Consider the following 23124-nt stretch of genomic DNA (forward strand, 5'->3'; position numbering starts at 1 on the left):
ATATATATACATATATATATATATTCATTAGGGCATATGGTGTCCCGTAATAAACTGTTCGTACCACATATTTTGCTGTGGTAGAAAAGTGTAGCTCATCTACACTACGAATATGAGACCACCCATATACGATTTGTACGCCACAAAAACTCTTGATGACACCGAGATTCGGCTTGTGAGATTTCTTCTTTGAAAGCTTATTTTTCCATCCACCTTATCCTTGTTCAGACGGATCCATCGGGCTGATAAGCATTTTCAAAATATTTCAGAAAAGTTTCATGCTTTTTCCAGCAACCACGGCGAGATTCCAGGCAACTGGTAATTCTCTAAGAATAGGCTATCAGGGGGTGCATTTCCCAGATTTTGGGTGTACCGATTGAGCAAATAAAGCGATGTGATATTTGCGTACATATGACAAACGCCGATTATAACGGTGTCCGAGGTCAAATATTGGAGATTCTAGTTCTAGTTCCAAGTTGAGCAACCTTGTGTTTTGTAAAGTGAAATCCGATTGCTGCTGGACAGTTGATTGTGAAAAAATCCGTCCAATACCAGTGGACAACCGCGAGGTGATTCAGCCCCGAAAAGTGCCTAGGATTGTTTAGTATTTTTACCCGAGACTTCTGTGTACTCCTTTGGATCAATAATTATTGTGTTCTGTAAAAGAAAAACCTCTGTCGTCGGTTTTCCTGGGAATTTTAAAATGATCATAGTGTATGAAAAAGCGGCTTAGAAGTCTTTTTCTAGGTGTCGTTGGAAGCTTACTACCCGAAAGATATGAGGAACAGCAGCAGGTTCGCTGCTGTTAGGGCTGTGTGCATGGCGCCACATGCTACGGCTGATGTTTTTCACAGCAGTCTCCGTCCAGAGTGTCTCGATGAGTATCGGGAAAGGTAGGCACCTCGCAGTGTTTGTGACAAAGTATTACTAGGTCCCTTCACATCCAATTTTATTCGTTTCTTCCTAATAAGGCCTTCAAACCAATTAATTTTTGCACGGCAGCATATCAACAGTGATATCATATGGTTAAGATGCTGTTATAAGCAGCCACCAATACTGCAGCGCTGCAGTGATTTTGTTCGAAAAACTCATCCGTTAGTTACAGTATACTCAGTAAATCTGACAAGGGAAATTATAGAGACAAGCTATCCGCGTACTAAGACCTACTCGGAAGAGTTATTGGGTGCCATATTTTGATATCAAAGTACACCTGGCTATTCTCCCATCATAAGTGCAAAGATCAGGTTCCTAATGCGCTGGTGTATGGTTGCAGTTTGTCGATATATGATGAAGATCAACCACTGAGTTAAAGTAGGTACGGGTCACACCGACCAATTCCGACCCAGGTCAGTGTTCTCAGTCAGTATCGTCAGAGTGCGGCTCCAGGAACGGCCACAATTACTATCCAAGTCTGTGCGTTTCTACATTCCTGTGTTGGGTTGCTTCATGGTTTTGTTTTCCCCCAAACTTGATGAGTGCAAAGATGTACTTGCTTATCAATTAAGGCCTAATTTACACCCAAGTCCTGAAGTGTTGTTTTTCAGCACAATAAAGCCAGCAGGTGTGCGATCGTTCACTGAGATAGGAAACCACGAATACATTGACAGGCAGAATCTCCAGCTTTCTCAGCTATGCCCTTGACAGCAAACGTTGTGAACTGCGAACAACTCTGTCCTGTTTTTAGATGGCAAGTAGTTCAAATAAATACAAATGATTCACCAATGCGGGACATCGCGCAGCCAGTTTGGGGTAATAGATCTCAGAACAAAAGTATGCTCGCCTGGGAGAATTAAATCAAAACCCACAAAAATCATCTGAGGAATGCTCATCAGAATGCATTATGTAATATATGACAGTGTGTAAACAGTAATATTCTCCTACGTTCAGATGCTGGAAAGGCTACAATGCTTGGCGTTTCTTTGGATGACTTGTAAAACTTAAGTTTCCCTACCACACTTGTGGTCAACTGTCATACGGCTAGGCTAATGGAGCATCCACCTAACAAAGTAGATTTTGAGACAAAGAGGTTATGTGCAATTTTTGCAGATCTGCTTTCCAACGAAGGATAAACGATGGACGTTAGGAGGATTACGCCGAAAAGTGTGAAAGATGTTGTTTAGGCAGTAATATCGTCACAAGAAACCGGACATTACCTGCAGACTCTACCAAACAGGACGAATGGAGAACTTGACTGAAATTCATCATGTTTAAAAATCTTCGAACGTAGAAGATTCTGCTCAATCAAGAGACATATTTCTCGTGAACAAGAGTTTACTACGCAGCGCTTGTACGCTCGTCATAATTCAGACTGAAATAACTTTGAGAATGTCTTCCGAAATTTTTACTCGATAAGTAATGTCCGGCTGAATTACCTTCCGACAGCTTTAGGTACGACAATTTCAGGCCACATTGAGACAATCTGTTCAACCATTTCACACTATAAATTTGTCATTTGGTTTCAGCTATAATGGCGATGGGCACTTGCTCAGCCTTTTTCTACTGCATCCACTTCAGCCTGATGATCTCACACATTCCAGCCGTAATTTGCCCGCAACCACAGTACATTCCGAGCCAAAATGCGACAAATGCTACGCACGACAATCCGTTTATAATAAACAAACCTCACAGCTCAATCCAGAATATAATGACAGACACTCAGACAGAACTTCACTGGCAAAGCCTTGTCAAACCAGCTAAATCGTTCAAAAGGAAATTGCTGCAGAAAATTGATAAAGCTTTTCCAGGTCGACACGCCCATCGCACGAACAGCACAATCTCGATGGTTCGAAGAAAGCGAAGCATGGCGTTGGATATGGTACGCGTAAAGCTCCAAGCCTTTATTTTTGAAGTTCAACTCAAACGGCCTGAAAGTAATGCGGATGCTATGAGCCAGCTTCAGAAGTTCATGAATGCTTATCCACATCTAATGCTAGACCCGGAATACGCGGAGAAAATCATTACTGGCTACAACCCTTTGGTTATTCAAGAAATGGTTTGTGAAGAGTTTGAGAGCATCCGCCCATCGAAGTCCGTGGCGAATAGCTTCTTCATTGTAAATGACGTGGGCACGTTTACTCCACGACATCTGCATGATCGCCTACATCGGCTACTATTTCAAATAACGGCTGCTCTTGGAATTCCATCCATTACATGGCTTCCGAATCGGGTGGGGCAGTTTGAAGTAAGTCGCCACCTAGTTCGCATTTCACACTAGTTACTAATGCCCATAACAAGTGAATTCACACCATGATCACAGGATAGTTTACGGGCCTAGTAGGGGCCTGCAATGCACTTGAAGGACGCCTGCTAGCCCCAGGTGGTTTTTACGCAGGTTCCGCCTCAGTAGGTGGGTGAATGTGTCCCGTCAATGTACGAACCTGGGAAGCAGAAATGTTAGACATTTTGTCTCTGGCTTATGGGCGAAACAACACGCCGGGGATGCACCACTCTCCTCTGTTAGAAGCATGTTGCGCACGCCGAGTGAATGTTCTAGCAAGTACACCACATTGGGACTTGTGCATAATAGCGCTTTGACAATAGCAAGCTAACGACAGATAGGGCTGAAGTCTTGGTCGACCGGTTTGATTGCAGCGCGTGGCTTAAAGCTGGTAGCTAACTACCAAAGGGTTAAATTGGATGGGCAAACCACCGAGTTGTAATGACCTATCCAAGTATATGATGGACCAAATTCGGTCTCCTAAAGAAAGATCTTTCTCACAAACCCCCAGTAACCGTGTCTGGTAATTACCTGCTTCCCCTTAGCCTACATACATGAACATTCATGTCACCAGAAGCTACAGCAATGCTTAAGCTTTTAACTCGGTGTGACAAAAAGCAACGATGAAGCCTGTTCCAGGTGGATTCAGGTCTAAAGTTTATCGACTCACAAGCAGAGGCAATCAAAAGAAAGCTGCTCACCTCCATTCTTCAAAGTCCCCTAACAACCCTTGCCAAACGTGTCCGGCATGAAGACTACCAGTGGTATTTATTTAAGTGGGGACGCTCCTTTCCGATAGATAACACATTTCTAATCCCGGCATTTCCATTTGCAGCAGACTTCAGAAACTAAAAGAGGACTAGGACGCAGTCAATTATGTTACAGCTCTTCCATCCCGGTTCCCTTTTTCCGATGTACAGCAAACATCAATGCAGTGGTATCCCACTTGTTGCGTTGCTCGCTTCTGTGAGCAAATATTGAAGATGGCTGCAAGACCGATTTTTGATTTGTTACATGCTTTAAATGCTTCTTACTTTGACCTACTAATCAAAACAGATGTCTGTCAGAGGCATTTAAGGATCTAGTGTGCTACAGGCGCGAAAAGGATCTGTCTCAAGTAACTGACGGTTGTTCATAGGGCAACTCACACAAATTCACTAGATTTAGTCTAGAAACTCCGCTTTCGGATGTTAAATTTATACGCTTATTTGCTTAAAATAGGCCTTTTCTGATAAATAAGTTAAAGTGAGCTCTTTTGACGAGTGTTGTCCACTGAAAAAGGCCGCCATGTTGATAGTATCATCCTGACGCCAAATGTCGCTTTCCTGCTCTGAAGGACGTTGTATCTTCTCTATGGTCTATCCAAGCATTATTCATTCACCCATTCATTTGAATGCGACGTACGTGGGAAATTCCTCCACACGATGTATCATACTACCAACACCTCAAATGGATTTGCCGTTTTTTTCTCCCTAAATAATTTCATAGCTCGACGAATCACAGCTGGCAGTTCGGCTAGAACCTCTCACCTGGCACGTTTCGCACGCATTAGTCGATTTCATTCATGCGTTCAACTGGAATATTGTTATAATTGTCACAAACAAACTGGTGTCTGGATCTGCCACTCTACTGGAGGAAATGCGAAATCGTCAGAGTGAGCGCAGTGCACCGGATCACCCGAAATATTTCGAGTAAGTTGAAGATCCGCCAAAAATGGTACTAGTTTGCACATTTGCTCCAACTAGTCAAAAATATTACATCAATCGGATCTTGAGCAAACATGCAAGATTTCAGAACTTCTCATGGATGGCCAAAAGCAACCATTAGCGTATGCTCTGGGCTCAAGTTAGTTTGGTAAATTATCATCAAACAAACAAAGATGGTCAGTTAAGCTCAACCATTAATTCCACAAAAAAGTTTTTAATTCAATCAGTTCTCAAAAATGTCATGGTTAAGGTCTTCTTGCCAGACGGACTTTGAGCATATGTGCTGGTTCTATGCTTATTTCATACCTGAGCGCTCGAATCCACCGACTGATGCGCTTATATCAGAATTTTAGCACAAGGTTTACTGTCAACAACTTCAGCAGAACGTTTTGCATTTTTGGTCTTGCGTTTGGGGCCGCGAATTCATATCTTTTAGCGTGCTCAGCAGAGTATATGAATTCGTAAAATGTGATTTTCGATAAACGTAAGACAAGTTTACTGTTAGTTGGTCGGTCAAATTTTGGAGGAGACAATAATCCGATCTATGCTCTTGCAGGATGTGCCGTCAGTAAGGTAAATTGTTTCACTGCCCAAGCCGAATGCTACCACCAATGGACAAAAATTTGTTCTCTCATCTAGACTCTTGCTGTCATCGCTCACGAGGGTGTTTCGACTATCCATGCGGGCTGACATGATTAAAAATAGAATCCACATCAATACTGCTCGACTTACAAAGTATATTGCATTTGAAACCTATCCTTATTTCGCATTTCTATTGTTTTGCTATAATTTAGTGGTTTTCAGTCGAGGAATAGTTCCTAGTTTGGAGCAGGTTTCAGGCATTCGAAAGAGTGGATTAACACATTTTGTAAATCGCTGGCCAGTCCATTTAAATTGCACTGCGTACGCATGAACTGCTAGTTTTCGGAGTCACCGACTCATGGATAAAAACTCCGGAGCATTGTTATATTTGGTGACTTGTATGATCGCTAGAACCATTGCGTACTTGAAGTTCACATTCGAAGTTGAAGAACAGCGCAAGTGATTGAGGGATATTCAAATCGCTCTCATTTGGACGGTTTTTTCTCCCTCTTCTGACTAAATTGTACTGGTGAATCCACATTAAGAAGACTTGAAATCCATCAGTCATATAGATACGTTGTTCCGTCAGAACTTAAACTCTGTACGTATGACAAGTGAGGCGGAAGCATAACGAGTACTCCATCATCGCGCGTTTTATTGGAAAAGTCGTTGACAAGGCTGAAACGCGAACGCGTTTGGTTGTTTCGACGTGATGATGCAGATGCGTCCAAAATGCACTGGTTGAGTAGTGGGAACACACTCACCTTACGTGGGCGATGCGCTGCACTCATGTCCACGCGTGGCCAATAATAAGCAAAGCTGATGTGCTATATTGTGATCAAAACTCAAGTCCAGTGCTTCCCATTTTTCATGAGGACCCATAAAATTACGCCCTGCACAATTCCTAAAAAACCACTCTTGTGCCCTTCAAGAAACGTAGAAACTTTGTAATAAGCAGCACTTTTGACATTTCGTAGAGGTGACGCAAAATTGTGTTTCCATCATGACACTGGGCTATAAATCAAAAGCAAAAATTTGTACTAGCTTTAGGTTCTCCATTCTACTTATTGGTTAGACAACCGCTTGTTTCTGTTCACAATATCACCCCAAAATTTGGAGATGGTTCTTACCGCAGGAAATAGTCTATATTACAGACAAACTGGTTTAAACAATTGAAACTCCTCCCGAAGAAGGGTGAAATAGGATCGCCCATTTGGTTAAAAGGATTTTATAGACAAAGGCAGACCTCAAGCAGTCGATCACTCCAGTTCAGTTAAAAAGTGTGGTTGCCAAATTCGCCATCAATAGTAAGATAAATCAAACACAAATTGACTGTCACATTTTGGAATCACTTTTGTCAGCTAATATTAGGTTAAGAAGCGAATATGATGATGATGTTAAGGGGACCAAACAAACTTCAAACAAAAACCCAGCCACATGTTTATGGTAGAAAACATTCTTTTGGATTGATTAATTCCTTATCCTTTTGTGGATACCATTTGTTACCGTCATATGAACCAGTTGCAACATTGAATCACATTACTCCCCTAGATATCATTCTTGCATTTGCAACAAGGTGGTTGGGTGTTCGTGCGTACAAGAACGTTAAATGGGCTTTCGTCCTACGGTGGCAAACGCCTAATAGCCGGTTTCCCTACCCAGCCAGTTTGCATCGGAGCAAACATGAGCGGTGTGTGAAACGGATCACTTTTCCAATATTGCCTACTGTTTTGTCGTTTAATCTTTTTATAACCTTTTGCCGTACCGTGATTGTCTGACTCTGCCTAATACAAATTTTGGTGTCTAGAGAGATTTATTTGCTATTGGCCTAGTTCTGTGCTGTTGGTGAAGCAGGCAGACGCTAAATTACAGACGAAATAAATGTTATCTCTTCTGAGGTTTTTATCCCCCTTCAGGGTGGCATGCCCGGAATCCGAAAGTATTTCACAGAAACTCGCTGAAGGATGGGTTAATTTCAAGGCGACATATGCAGTATCAGGTCGTGACTTGCGAAAAAGTGGAAATCTCACTACTGATTTGTTACTCATGACTGAAGATTTTAATCATCATCTACCAGCGGCTCGGGTCCAAGTTCGAAGCACCCTGGGGTTTTCGTGAGATACGCACTGGTGGAGATTCGCAACAAGCATGAAACAGTCGCGCAGTTTTTCTGGGCATTTCAGTACAGACGAGTTTACCTTACACAACTAAATCTCCGTTGAAGTATAACTAATCACGTATTTCTTTCAGCAAGGCTGTGTAGAACCACAACAAAAATCTGATACTTTTGGAAACAAATTTTCTAATATCATGCGTTTACCATCCTTGGTGACTATTGTAGCCAGCAACTGTGAGGAACTGTAAAAGTAGTCAGTCCCAACGAATGTCCTCTCTTTCTGTTGGCAACATTGCAAAGGGGCATAGTTTGTATCTCCTGAAAACACACAACACATATCATGGTAAGAAATACATGTTTGGGAGTTTCATTTGAGTGCGCAGGTAGCCCGAAGCTGAGTTGAAAATGAATGTTATTCGTCAAGGTTAGACTTTCTGTTGTTAGCCCGATTTCACTGTAAAGGCCTAAAAGTGCCTCAGAGTTACTTTGGTCGTGGGCGCTATTCAATCGATTGCGATATGGCATTTTACTCTAGCCAATGTGATTCTATATGTTATATTTCACAGATGTCGCCAATGAGCCGCTGGATCTTGATTAGCCAACTTGGACAAGCGATTCATTTTATTTTTCGACAACACTATACCTTGTTCATGCCTGGATATTGGCTTACGAATGTACCGCACTGTATAAACTGATCCCTATAAATTGATCGATATCACAAAGACGATGCGCGGGCAACGGACGAACAGCAGAGTTGATCCTAATCAGGCTATCAGTTCGATCAATTTATCGGCTTTAAATCGTGCACCATAGGCACATTGTTTTCACCCGCTACATTTTCAAATACCTCACCAGAAGTACATAAAATGTTTTTTGAAGGACGGGAATGTGGCAAGCTTCCAAAAAGTGCTCAGTGAAGTGACGTAAAAGTAGATTCCATGAAACCTTGAAGAAGGCCTCAACGTTCTGCAGTGCAGAATCAAAGATCTCCAATCCAGTGTGTTTTACACAATTTTTAGTAATACTTTATTCTAAAACCAGCTGCTTATTTAGGTCCCCCAACTTCTTGTTTCTCGGATTTCTATGCACAACAATCATCAAATGGACTTTGAAATGGTGCAAGAGAAAGTCAAACTCACTTATATCTTTTCACTACGACTGAAGCCCAAAAACACAGAAAATATTCGTTTCTTGACTCGTGGTCACTTCGAAAGGAAATGGTGGAATCAAAACATCATTAATTCAAATGCTTGATACTACGACTGGAGCCCAAAACCACAGAAAATATCCATTCCTTGACTCGTGGTCACTTCGGGAGGAAATGGTAGAATCAAAACATCATTAATTCAAATGCTTGAACTGACCAGATACTAGCAGACAAAAGTTGGTTGCTGCGATGATGGATGAACATGTGACCTTCCACCAAGCCATTGTTCATACTCAGTTTAGTCGAGAATATCTGCGAACCGATCGCATATAGCTTGCGACTTATGGATAGTTGTGTTCGCTTTTTATAGAACATACCACCAGAAACCTTGACTGATACCAGTAGGTATCTTGCAACGCAGGTGAGCAGCAGTTTACATAGAAATTTTATGGTCACTCAGTTGGCTTCGCCTTTAACCTAATCATATGTGGTCCGTTGGTTAATAGATGTTGCAGTGCACTGTTAAATTTTGTCATCTGTTTTCCTGACAGGAGACACTGCTGTTTAATCTCGCCTTTACGTCATGTAGAGGGAGATAGAAAATACTCTATGTGTGACATGTCCTCCATCATATCAAGAAAATTCCCTTTCAAACATAACGTATGTCCTGGTGGAGCAGTTGGTCTGAAGCTGGTCGAGTAGTTGACATCTCAAAAAGAGATATTTAAGGATACACTGGAGTATCCTTGGGTATGTATATACGTTCTATTATAGCTAGAATACACGTTCGTGGTAGCATATAGGTTCCCATTGTTCACACAACCGGCGGTGACCAGTGCAACCAATATGAGTCATACTCACTATGGGGAGAACTTCCTCCAAGAATCTGCTCTGCGGCTGACAAGGATCCTGCTTAGGCTGCTAACATTATCGTCAGAGAGGATTTTCTTACTTCAAAGAGTAACCAAGAGTGCTGAGGATCTAGGCTTTATTGACTACAGGACTGTTTAGGAAAACTGACTGCGCGTACCATTTAGTTTTTTTTTGATAAATGTGAAACAAGGCTGCACAAAAAAACGCGAAGGTCGTTCTTTGATAGCCTTAAGCTTTTGCAATAATTCTTCCGCATAGATTGACACGTTAGATATCATTTCTTTACAATGTGGATTCAGAGATTTAAATCACCTATGGTTTTCAGCAGTCGGTCGGTAAACCAAACGTAAGTAACCTGATTGTGAACATTCCCACGAGCAACAGAGATCCCACACAAAAGGCTTGTTTCAGTGTCTGTCAATTCCGACGAAGAGATCTAATCAGTGGGGCAAACACTGTGGGGAAATAAGATTTTTGCCGCAGTTGATTAGACCAGTTTGGTAGCCTCAGCTTCTTGTAACGAGAAAAAAAAACAAATGTTGACAAATTTTCAGGTTATGTAGCATACCTATTGACGTTTTCTATTTGTATTCAAAAAGCTTTGAAAGAGTCAAACATGATCGTCGTTTGGGTCCCCTAACTCAGAACCATCTTGATTCCTTTGCGATGATTGATCAACAGCTGATATCTACTTTCAACCGTGATAATTCAGTTACCCATTAGGAACAGCAGAATACGATTGATTGTAATGATATTAGTTTCCATGTTCGAATCGATTAAGCTTTTCCAAAAGTATACTATATTTCCCAATTTAAATACCAACCTCACATGGACACCATTTATGGGCTGCTGAACAAACGTCAATGTTGGAAAGGTGATCCTTTCTGAAAAGGTTACAACCGTCAAAATGCACTTTGTGGTACTAAGAACGAGTGATTCTTTGGGAGTTTTTTTCATGTTTCTATCCATGTTAACCTTTAAACTAGAAAGCTACTGTCAGTGTGAATTCCCACCAATCAGTCAGGCATAGGACTTACCGGTCAAAATCGGCTCGAATCTCGTTAAACTGAATGAGCACCCCATGTTGTGTGGTGTGGACAATTTAAAGCCAAAACAGCGCGAAGGAATGAGATGGTATAAACCGACATTTCGGTTGCCTTGGTCAATCACTTTCAAGAATTTCTACGATTACTTGAACCCGAGTCAAGCGCACAGTCATCTGGGTTGGTGTGTTGCTGAGATCATTTCACAGTTAGAACCGACCTACGTGTGTAGCTGTGTGTTAGTCCTGTGTTCATGTACGCGTGACTGTAAGTTGACTGAGATGTGCTTCCGTTTGCCGTTGTGCCGGCTGCGGTGCGTCGTTTTTGAGATTGCTGCTTGATCTCTGGTCACTATGCCAACTAAGATGTGTGGTAAGTCCAAGCCAGATGGACGGAATGCTGGCACCATCACTACGGTTGATGTATTTCGGTTATATGGATCTCTGGCGCTTCGGCGCTCATCCGTTCCACATGTGACTTGAACCCTGACTGCAGTATAAGTGTGACATCGATGTTAATTTTATGGTATAACTGGCGTATTGTCTTCTGCAGAACTGAAGCAATTCGGTTTCGTTTTTCTCGTTTTAAAACGGCTCAATGCCTACTGGACTCTTCAGCCTCCAAGGGACTTACATGTGATTTTTCCATCCCCTCATTATTTTCAGGTTCGAAATAAGTCACCAGTTCGAATTTACTGGTCTCAACGCTACCGGGTTTACTAAGTGTATTAGGAAGAACGAACGTGTGCTCCGCTCATGCCTTTCGCCAATGTTGAACATTTTGCAAGAAATCTGGAAGGCTGATGCTCGAGTCGTGATATTCAACGGAGATTTGTAAGCTCATGATATATATTAATCTTGGAGATCGAATTCATCATTGAATTTTGTTGTACCGAAAAGACCTTGCATGAGATACTATACTGAACAACCAACCTGCGGAAGTAATCAGGCTTACGTGTACAACTAAGGCTCGGTTAGGGGCTAATTTTAGGCCTTGATAATTAACCTTGTCGCACCTACTAGGAACCCAACTTATTGTATTCTCGTTTCGGAGTATTACAGCAGACCGGTATCCAACGAGGAATATACACTGAGTATGGCGTTGCGCTCAAATGAGTGCTCGAAATAGAATAGGTTCCATGGAGCTGCGCAATGGATGAACGGTCTCGCACGAAGGCTTTGTTGAGGGAATTTAACGATACTTCCTTGTGACACCATCAAACACGTTAAAATATTCGGCGGTGGAAAACAGTGAACGCTCTTGAAGGAACATTTTGTTCGTTACGACTTGATTGCTGAGATAGACCCAGCTTCATTAATGTGGAATGTTCCAGCCCTACAGTGGTTTCTGCACAAAGTCAATGATAGGCATGCTCGGTTGTTACCCTGTTACTCGTTCTAAATGGATACTGGTTCTCGAAACACAGCAGAACCATTCCTCGATTAACTTTCCTTCATTCTGTTGATGTCTTCTCCTACTGTGGGAGAAATTGATGCAAAGCTGCGACCAAAAACGTGCGTCACGCAAGAGAGATCGCTCTCTAGAAGTGCACAATTGTGACCCTTCCTAATGTTATGCACTGTTAGGCCTGGCACATGTTTCTGCTTGCCAATCCTCTATATGTTCCGTCACATGGAAAACTGATCCCCGTTATGGTAAATTTATCCTACAAAGTGGGATTTTTCACTTGCAGTAATGCTGTCGAACCGTCAAGTACGCATGGAATGCAAGGCGTAAACACTGGTTTCTTGGAAAGAATGATACTAGGAAGGATGATTAATATCCTCTGTCTGCGATGAGAAATGTGTCAAATGTGTATTCTCTAATGCACGCTTACCTATGGCTTCAATCGTATGCTGAGTTCAGTTTTTGGTCACATTAGAGTAGCAAGTCAGCACATGTGACCCGTGATGTGGTTTGCGTGAATGAATTCTGAGCGGTGCCTTATCCTGTCAAAGTGCAATTTAATCACCCTGCCGATCAGCCCCACGTAGAAGGACGATTTAGTGGGTTTGAAAATCCGTGGAATTTCCTGAGGTGCTCACAGATGTTTGTTTCCAAAGTTGATGAAGCATTTGTAGATTAGCTGCACCCACAGGACGAAATCGTTATGAAAATTTCCCTTTTCTCTTCACACTAGAATACTATTGGATAGTACCTGAAGTCAAAATAGATCCCCTGAATGAATTAAAGCATATCCATTCGGAATTACTCAACGTACGGAATGTCACAGGACAGCGGGCGCAGTGAATTAAAAAAAGATATCAATTAACCCGCTTAGTAGTTGTCCTGTATAGACGGTGTTGCACGGCGTCATTATACGTGTGTAAACATGTACGAGCATCACTATAAATATAGAGCACCCTATTAAGGGTTCTATTGTTCTGAGAATAATTCATGTATTTTCGTATAAGTCTTCTTGAAAAGTGCCGAAATCCCAAAGGTAATTGCATTTGGTCATGGCATTTTATCTATATTACAAGCTGTGAAGGAGACTGGTTTCCACATCAACGCTGCAAGATACCTCTTCATGCCATTCATAAAGGGCTGTTAGAGAAGCGCACAAAACTTCAGCGCCGAAATCTACTCTGTTCTTACGATATAGAAACTTGGCCTCATCACTCATGGATACACGCGAACTCGAAAGTATTAACCGGTTACGTTGTTGACGCATTAAACATTCGACGGCTTGTTGAAATGTCGCCACCGGCTGTTTTTGCCCATCATATTTCAGGCAATCACTGCATTAGCAACAACTTCAAAGATCCAAACATGCTGCCCGGAAATCCAGAACAAAGTTATGAAAACTGACACGAGCTAAATCGCGATCCCGGGGATGGACTTCCGTCACGAAGGGTAGTTAGGAGGCCGATTCTGCACCATCCAGTAGAATGTGAATGGGATCGACCTCAATTCACCGTGGATTATTTGTATTTAAAAGCAAAGTTCGATCTCGGGCCTTGTGAAAACAAGGTTGAACTACCGTTCCTAAAGAATCGAGTGATTGATTTGATCCCCTATACAACTAAAAGTGGTTCCATTCTAAGGAAGGAGCTTACAAAAATTACTTTATTCTATTATGATTATAAAATAAACGTGTCATTTGGTTTAATCGCGATGCAACTTATAAAGCAAGAACATGCAATTTTTTGAGAATTTGTAAAAAAAGTCTTTATGTTTCGCACATCGCTGTTTGCACAGAGAAACTGTTTCCCACGGCCCTTCATTTTTCTCAGCTACGACCTGAATGCACTGCTCTACATAGCAGACTGCGTGACGAACAGTACAAGTCATTATCGTCATCTGAATGAATTGTTTGGTGAACGCTACATTTGGATCTTCACTCCATCCACAATGAGCTCTCTGACAGTAGCAGATAGTCAAGGCAAACACTCAATGGACAACAAAGTGTTGAAGGAATCCACTCTCTTCCGACGTATTCCAGGAATGTTTGGTAAGCTTACAGTTGTCGTTTTATAACTGATAACTACTTTCAAATACTTCTCCCACAAATACAAGCGGAGCGCTGCTGATATAAAAATCAGTCGTAAGAAACGCATGAATTTTAAAGTAAAATTCCCATCGTGTCTGTGGTTGGGACACAATTTACTGCTTGCCTTGCTGCTAATCGTCAACTGGGTGTCGGAACATCCCGTAGCAGAGCTAGGCAGAAACTTCAATCCGTTTCCGTGCAAACAAGCGGCTCAATTTTTCATCCGTATAATGGCAAACAGTTGGATTGGCAGTATGTATTCACTTCCGATGGGCTTTTGGTGACCTTTTTGCTCTGAACATCATTTATGGCTCCCTAGATGCCCCAACGACAATATGTTTCGAATCTCCAGCAAAGTTAAATTAGCATTCACGTTTTCGGAACATTTTCAATTGCGTGTCTTCCGACATGTATTACACTGTCTGAGCATGTCAGTTGACGCTCATATACATCATACACTTTCATTTCGGCTACAAAGGTGCAACAACTTTCATGCCAAGTTCTCAAGCTTTAGTTAATAAAACGGTGTTCCGCACACTTGCTCAAACCCTAAGGCAACTATTAAAGTCCGGTCAGATAATTTTGTTTGTATGCGGTGATTTTGAAGAGGCGAGCCTAAACATTTCCACAAATAACCGAGTATTAACTCAGGCAGGACGTAGTCAGTTTTGGTAAGCGCACAAGCCGTCCAACCGCTTTGTAGATTAATATAGATTTTCACATACACCCTTATGTAGTTTCGTACCGAGCAGCTACGCATGTATATCTAGACTATGAAGATAGAGCTATTACCCACGTGGTTAACACTTCATAGCGGAAAGCTCACGACTCAATCAGAGCCATAATTGTTGCCTGAAAAGCGATGCAGATTTGTGCAATCCTCGCGAAAAAGTCACTAGCCAAAATTTTCAATCATCCAGCTGAAACACCTAAAATTCATGGACTTTGGCTAATCATCTAGGGACTTATTTTACACTGCGGTGGGAGATAACATCATCCAGGCACGCAGCACTTTTCATGTAATCTGAAATCAGCCAGCTTATTCAGTTTACGTGGACCACGGGACGAAGCATAAGTGGGACCATCAATTGACTGAGTGCTAGCTCATGCTAATATTTGGATGATTGTGGATCCCGGTAGTCCGCAACAAGCCACAATATCCATTATTTGGATGACTTCTGGTGAAACAGCTTCGCCTTTTCTCGTATGTTGGTTTTATTAGCAAGACATGCTCGGGTTTGGATGGCTAAAATCGGTTGGCCATGTTAAACAAACCAAATTATTTGGAATATGTGCTCTGCGGTCAACAAAATTTCTAGCCCCATCTATGCCTTATTATGCTGTCCCAATTGAGTGTCTCGCCAGTGGTTTCAAAACACCCGTTTATTATCAGCCTGAACAAATGACACAAAAACAACGCTGAGTTTCGGTGAATCGTCGCAACATTGCGTGCTGCGCGGATTTCTTCGACCGCCTTTATTTCCTACCTACGGAGTTGACAATTTAAGAAAAATGTAGTGAAACCCTTTTCATTCACTACCGACGAAGTCGGTTCAGGCGGGGTGCTCCAGTCGAGAGTTATAGTGGATGACAGTCCGCCATTGATCTTCACCCGTTTTATTATCTTCTTCGATACATGAAAAGGCACTCGCCGTAAGTGCATCGAAACAAGATCTTAACAGAAACGGTCATTACAACTCACTGGACAAGAGAAAAACGCAAACCGATTTGTCAAGAGCGCATTAGATGCAAACATTTTGGGCACTGAGGTCTGTATTCCGTACACCTATCGGAATGTTGCACAGTATTCTCATTAGAATGAAGTGAAGCATGGATATTTTACCAGCGGCACTCAAGAAGGCATTCAAAGTGTTTTCTGGACTGTCGATTGCCGGACAGTGGATTTCGTTGCTACGAGCAATTACATGCAATAAAAACGACTGCAAACACAAGTACTTTCACTCATACGGTGCATTACATTTAGTATTGCACTCTGGGAAATATTGTTTTACATTCCGATCACGTCTTACCGTCGGACGACAAGTTTTTGGGCTCAAGGAAGCTCAACATAGAGAAAACATTATGCCTGAATGTTTGGAATGATTGAAGGGGATCGTGATGGGTCCAGCTGAGATGTAGTCAGATTAGATTGTACAGCTTCTTCCTTAATCTCGTAAAAATTTTGAGATATAAGCCAAATCAAGCATTTATTTAGCGGTGTGCCCCATTAAGTTTTATCCCAACTAAACGATTCAGTAACTAGAAATCACTGAGAGATTGTTTTAAAGTGCGTTTTGTGAATATGTGCGGGCTTGTCCTGCAAACGACTCGTTGCGAACCATTTGAATACAGCGAAATATTTTGCGGATATCCATTTTTATGGTGTCACTTTCAGTTTATCATTGTTTTTAAGTCATTGATAAGCATTTCGGTAAATACGCTGCACAGTAAATTTCATAAAACGACAACTCGAGTGAGTTAAAATGGCTCTGATTTATTGATTATGATGGCGGGCTGTGGTTCGAACTCATGAAGTATATCCTAAAATCGATATTTTTGATTAAAAATTGTGTTCAACAAGATGATTTTTAGGTACTTTTATGTATATCGATCCTAAAATCGATATTTTTTATTAAAAATTGTGTTCAACAAGATGATTTTTAGGTACTTTTATGTATATCGACACAGTTAGCGGAGCACATATTTGCGTGAAATATGGAGATAAATGTTTCTGAAGGAAAACCTAGTCAATGTCAACATGAAAGACACTATTGGGTAAGAACGATTAATTTCAAAACAATTCTACGGGGCTCAAAAGAATGCATCTAACGCTGGATAAACTGATCTCGCTGAACTTCAAGAATTAAGTTCTCAATTCGGCCGTGAAAGCAAGCACAGTGTTGTCAGAAGTTTCAGAAATGGTACATTTTAAGGAGGTTCCCTGAAACTAGACTAAAGTGAATAATCCTATCTCCAAGATCCCATTCAAAGTTATTTGCACAATCATGCGGTGACATCTGGCATATATTTGTGATTCATATATTCCCGCCCCGTTATTCTAATGTCATGTAAATGTAAATGCAAATTGTCTACGGATTCGAACTAGTGTTACTATTTCTCATTTATATACAATGCATTCCATACTGGTAAATCCATACCAAAGGGGGGAAGCACTGGACTCAACTTTCGCCCTTATTATAGCTCATCAGAAGTGCATATCCAAAGGCCGTGCCGGGGTCTGAATTAAGGACATCTGAAATGCGAGGTGAAAGTGTTACTACTATTCCATCTGAATTCTCACGTCTGAACGGGCAAATGAAACAATCGATCGTCACAACACGTTCCCCGTTCAGACGTGAGGCGTCCAACGTGCGCTGATGGAATAGTGGTAGCGCTTTTGCCTCGCATTTCAGGTGTCCTTATTTCAAACCCTGGCACGGCCTTTGGATATGCACTGCTGATGGGCTATGATAAGGGCGAAACTTGAGTCCAGTGCCTCCCCCCTTTGGTGTGAATTCACCAGAATAGCAAGGCCAGGACAGGAGGACGAGAGCTATGTGTATGTGAACAATACACAATCAGCAAACCCTACAACATGTGGCATTCCAAACTGTTCTGCCCACTTGTTGACTAGCTTCTGTGTTCGTTTGTCTTTTGAATGCCCCAAGCTGGTACCTGACTTCATTCATATGTGCTTTCCCTAGAAGTGCACAATGCACCACCAACGTGGATGTCATTTCATCTGCACAACCCAGTCTGAAAGTCTTTAAAACGAAACTGCATTCAAGACCAAATTTTTTCGTATCTCTTTACATACAGAACCCTTCTTCTTATAAGATACTTACGCATCCATGCTGCGATGGATCGTTATTTTTCAGGACTCATTTGCTTGAATGACATTGAACGGAGGCGCTCCAGCGCCGAATTGGCCAGGGAGATTTGGCAAAATTCACTGATTGAGCTGACCTCACAATTAACTAAACTCTATCCTCCGGAAGCAACAGGTCAACTGGATTCCTCAGAGCCACGTCGGATGGCTTATTTTCGCCAAATTTTGGATAAACTGAAACCAGAGAAATTGTGTGGTGATTCGGACCATTTAACCTGGCAGTGGGGTCGTCGAATGTTTGAGTGAGTAAACTTTCGTGTTTTTAAATAAGATTATATATGGGGTTGCGTTTTTTTTAATTTTTATATTTTTCTAGAACAGTAGTACACAGCGGACAAGGATCGGAGTTTTCAAAAGTTGAGGCAACCTGGAAAACATATCAGGAGAAGCATATCCACCAATATGCTAGAAATGGAAATTGACAAAAATCTATTCTAAGAAGCCAGGAATTACTATACAGCTTCCGAACTCGTTTGTTAAAATCCATCACCAGTATGTTTCTCGGTCTCTCGGGTGACTCGAAGCCATTAATATGGGGTTCGTTTTTTTTAATTTTTATATTTTTCTAGAACAGTAGTACACAGCGGACAAGGATCGGAGTTTTCAAAAGTTGAGGCAACCTGGAAAACATATCAGGAGAAGCATATCCACCAATATGCTAGAAATGGAAATTGACAAAAATCTATTCTAAGAAGCCAGGAATTACTATACAGCTTCCGAACTCGTTTGTTAAAATCCATCACCAGTATGTTTCTCGGTCTCTCGGGTGACTCGAAGCCATTAGGAAGCTTCATACTGTTCAGGCAGGAGGCGTTGGTTAGTAATTAGAGAGCGCCACATATTCTTGCATTACTCAACACATCACATGCTTCTGTCGAATGGCTTCTATATTGGAGAGAACAGTGCACATCTTTATTTTATTTTCAAAACTCGAATTTCTACTATTAAGCTCCAACACATTTCAGACCGTTTATTGTTCTACGACCCTAATTATGACCGGCACGATACAAGGTAACCTGAATTCGCTGTTACAGACGTGTACTCTGAACGGTGAGTTGCCGTTCAACTTGGTGAACTGGTTTTACAGATAGTTCTGTCACGTCACCAGTAAGACAATACTGGTGAAGGTCTTCAAATAATGACGAAATTTCCACTCTCCTATCTTTATAACGCTGATTTCTTGGCTTATCCACAGTGACGCCTTAGATGCTTTTTGTCAAACGAATTAAGACGATATGCTGACCAAATTCTCCAGAAGACTCAGAGTCACAGATATTTTAGGAAGCAATGAGCTCCGCTAGAAAATGTCAATTTACTTCACAAGGTCACTTATGGACAGTAAGTACACATTTGTGACCGGAAAATATTCATCTACTGGAGGATTTTAAGAATAGGAAGTCTGTCTGTTTCTGACTGCGAAAACGATTAACAGCACATCATACTGAAGTTTTCTGGAAACTTTAATTTAGTTTCTCGCTGAGTGTAGTTCGCAAATTGTGCACAATTTAGATTCAAGAGTAACATAAGATTAACGCATTCTTGGCGACTGCGCCTGCCGGATGTGCCTCAGTGTGGGGTTACTGGAAGTTGACTTTGCAAGAGATTTTAGCAAGCCTTCGATCACCACGAACCTTCAAGAAAATACTAGGGGTTTTGCGCAACGCGTCCACTTAAAGAATATCATACAAAATAACTTCAGCTGGGATTCAGTCAAGGCTCCCGTTAAAACCAAATTAGTGTGGAGGTGAATGCTTTTGGTGAAGGACCGCTAATTAACGATAGGTAGGATCTTTGGTCCAGTGATTAGACCGGATAGGAATGAACACATGGCACGTTGTGCTTGCTCATATTGAACGGCGTTTTATCGGTACACACACGGTTGCCCGTAAAACTATGAGGACCCTACGTTTAGTTGTGGATAAACAAACAACTCGTTTTTTTTTAGTTTCAGCGCCGACCTCATCGGTAGCGGGAATGCAAATGTGGATGCAATTATTTCAAGCCCTTGCAAGTCGACTTTCGATTTCTATGTCGACGAGGTGCAAATTCAAAAGAATGAATCATAGTCCTTTCATTCCTTTGGTAGGAAGGGCGAGTAACTGCATGTACTAGTTAGTAAAAGAGTCAAACAATCGCCTTGTTTCTTTTGTTGTACAAACAAAAGCTATTCGCAAGGCAGGAGATGTCAGACTGCAGGCGAACAACGTTTGCTAGATTTCGCCAAATCGTGGACGGAAAATGCTTATTCTAAATAACGATGGTTTGTTTTCCGAATGCTTACACGTGAATGTAGGGGCATTTAGTCCACAGTAGCACTTCACATCGGCACTACAACCGTTAGTTGCAGGATTGTTTGTTATTTAACCTTAATCTGATATGAAATAAGTTCTGCGATAGACATACATTGATTCATCGAAAGAAGTCTGTGATCGTTACTTGAAATAACCTGTGTTTCTATTGAGCTCTTTTGTTCTAAACTCTTCATGGGAGAACTAGAGGACGGTTAAATCTAGACTTGGAAGCAACATGGTAGGAGAATGATGTCATGGAAAAAGCGCTTCGATATGCTTGGTCAAATTAATTAGAAACTGAGAGAAACGATGAAAATCTTGCAACCACTGTTGTAATTATGATCGCTATTTATGCTTCTTTATTACAGACCCAATTCAGCAATATTCGTTTGAAACAGATGATCAGTTTATATTTCATCAGAAGCGTATAACTTAGCTCGGCGCCTAATAAGTTGACTCGGAAATGGGTTTGCCCCGAGCCTCCCATCGTTCAAGAAGGAAAGGAAGCAAGTGCCGATAGATGGCCAGGGTGGAATTCCTCCTCGGCAACTACTGAATACAGTATGCCTATATACTTGTATTAGCATGTGTTAGTATCCCACCTTTTAAGTTTTGGTTTTTCTTCTATACAACGATGATTGATACCACAATTTTATCGCTCAAATGCTTGCAAAGAGCGTAGGTGTTATTAAAAGAGATGAGTGTACTCACCAACATGATTTCAACCATTTAACTGTGAGGACATCCACATGAAATCGCAGTTTTCGCTTGTCCATCCATTCTAGATTTCAATACAGATGCTCAGCATTTTTGAAGAGCACTTTTTGTTAAGACATTGAAAAAAACTGGTAAGCGATCTAGTCAAGTACATTGGGACACTTTTCTATGTACCCGGCATTCGAAGAGCCATCTAACAACCGATCACTCCTCAGTGACGACGTAAATGAAGTATCAGTGACGGTTTGTCTTGTCTGAGCGTGAGATAATCATAATAGATATCATAATAGAACAGTATTTATTCACTAACAATTGAAGTGGTTTAGTGGTTAGAGTGCGAATTTGTTGACCGGAAGGTCCGTAGCTCAAACCCGAACTCTGTATCTCGCCTTCTCCTGTATAAACTTGGACAACCTGACAGAGTTCTAACTCTTATCCTTCCTTCATTTCGCGCCAGCTAGGCGTCTAAGGGTGTTAAAGATAAACGATGTTTTGGATCACTAACCGGAGGCCACTCGTTCGAATACATCTGGAAATTTGTTAGAGCTGCAACGTTGATATTTATCACCAAAGATAGAACAATCCCATGGTGTTTTCAGCGTACGTTAATTTTAATTTAATGATGAAAAATAACTTGACGTTTAAGTATCATCACAACCTGGAGCAGATAGTACAGGTTCCTTCAATTGATCCTGATCAACCTAGTTTCATCGATTTGACAGGACACCTCGGTGGAGAAAACCAATTTTTGCATCAACTACTTGAGTCGTCGTCCAAGAGATGAACCGCCTCTATCTATACATCAATAAAATCCCAAACTGAGTAGAGCATTCCACCAAGTAACTACTATTCATTCCCTTACCTTCCTGTTAAAAAACAACGCCGTGACCAAATCACTATCTGCTCTTTTCATTTCTTCTATAACAATAACATGATTCTGGTATAGATAACAACCCGGCTATCTAGATTACCTCTATTTTAATTCTGAGTAGATTCACTTCAAAACTATAGATATTGCAATACGAGCAATGACGTCGTTCCTGGTCTACACAGTCCATAATTTTTTCCCTGAAACGGCCATTCAAATCAGGGTGTTCCAGACATGTGTGAGTCACAATGCGAAGCTCCATACAACAGCACAAAACTGTGGCAGATAGGGCCGATGCATATAAAATCATGCATGAGTGGATGACGAAAATATTTTGATAACCGATCCCAGCAACCATGTATTTCAGATTTATCACTACTCAAGGAGGCCTGCCTCGACAGAGATTACTCATCACGGCCCAACATTTTTCTTACATTCCTTGAAGAGTATATGGTTTGTACACATTCTCCTGGAATGGAACTCTCGGTCACTCGAAGTAATCACCTCAAAAACGTTTCTACATTAGTCACTTATGTACAGAACCAGATCATTTGGAGAGGAGATGGCCACTTGGTTGGAGGTGCCAGCATGGGGTTTAACCACGGATAGTCAAATTTTTGTTAGTTGGCAGTCATCAAAGAAATCTAAATATGCATAAAAGTAGGTCTCGAGGACGAGAGCCGAGAGCCGTCTTCGGTAGCTACAATGTAAAGATGCGCTTACTCATGTCACATGGGTGCAGTCAAACTACTCAGAACAAAACGTTACCGGCTATTGAGCCGCTCGCACAAGTCGTAACATCACTTCGTAGCTGACATCGCCGGATGCCCAAAGACTGTTGGTTTAATCAAGGGCAAAAGACAATATTCTTGTGAGCCCCTGAATGCCAAACAAGAAGATTTTTAGTAAGGGCCATATAATAATGTGGAAAATGGACACTCAGGAAGGCAATCAGCCATGGAGTTTGTGAACAATGTTTGTGTTCAAGCTCCTTACTTATGCAGCACATGAATTTCGAGCAAGCTAAAGCATATTGGGTCATCACTGTGCATGAGCATATTGTCCCCTACATTGTCTGATCTTTAAATATGCAGCCAGCTGACCCTGACTCAGACGCATTCTAACTGGTATAATGTTTCTCTTCCGTTTTAAAACAGAAAGGACAATAGCTTGGTCCCCAGG

At 41.5% G+C, this 23124-nt stretch overlaps 1 protein-coding gene across 1 annotated transcript in view; it reads left to right on the forward strand.

Moving 5' to 3' along the window:
• Positions 1 to 2884: 2884 nt before the first annotated feature.
• T265_14723 (hypothetical protein) overlaps positions 2885 to 23124 on the forward strand; it is a gene marked incomplete at both ends in the record, with an annotated part of 30888 nt that continues 10648 nt past the window's right edge. Inside the window, 4 exons of the mRNA XM_009174958.1 lie at positions 2885 to 3181; positions 4706 to 4908; positions 13921 to 14138; positions 18056 to 18308. Of these exons, the coding sequence (XP_009173222.1) occupies positions 2885 to 3181; positions 4706 to 4908; positions 13921 to 14138; positions 18056 to 18308 (971 nt within the window). The remainder of the gene's footprint in view (positions 3182 to 4705; positions 4909 to 13920; positions 14139 to 18055; positions 18309 to 23124) is intronic.

The sequence above is a fragment of the Opisthorchis viverrini genome (genome assembly GCF_000715545.1).
Source record: "Opisthorchis viverrini unplaced genomic scaffold opera_v5_254, whole genome shotgun sequence".
NCBI classification, from domain to species: Eukaryota; Metazoa; Platyhelminthes; class Trematoda; order Opisthorchiida; family Opisthorchiidae; genus Opisthorchis; species Opisthorchis viverrini.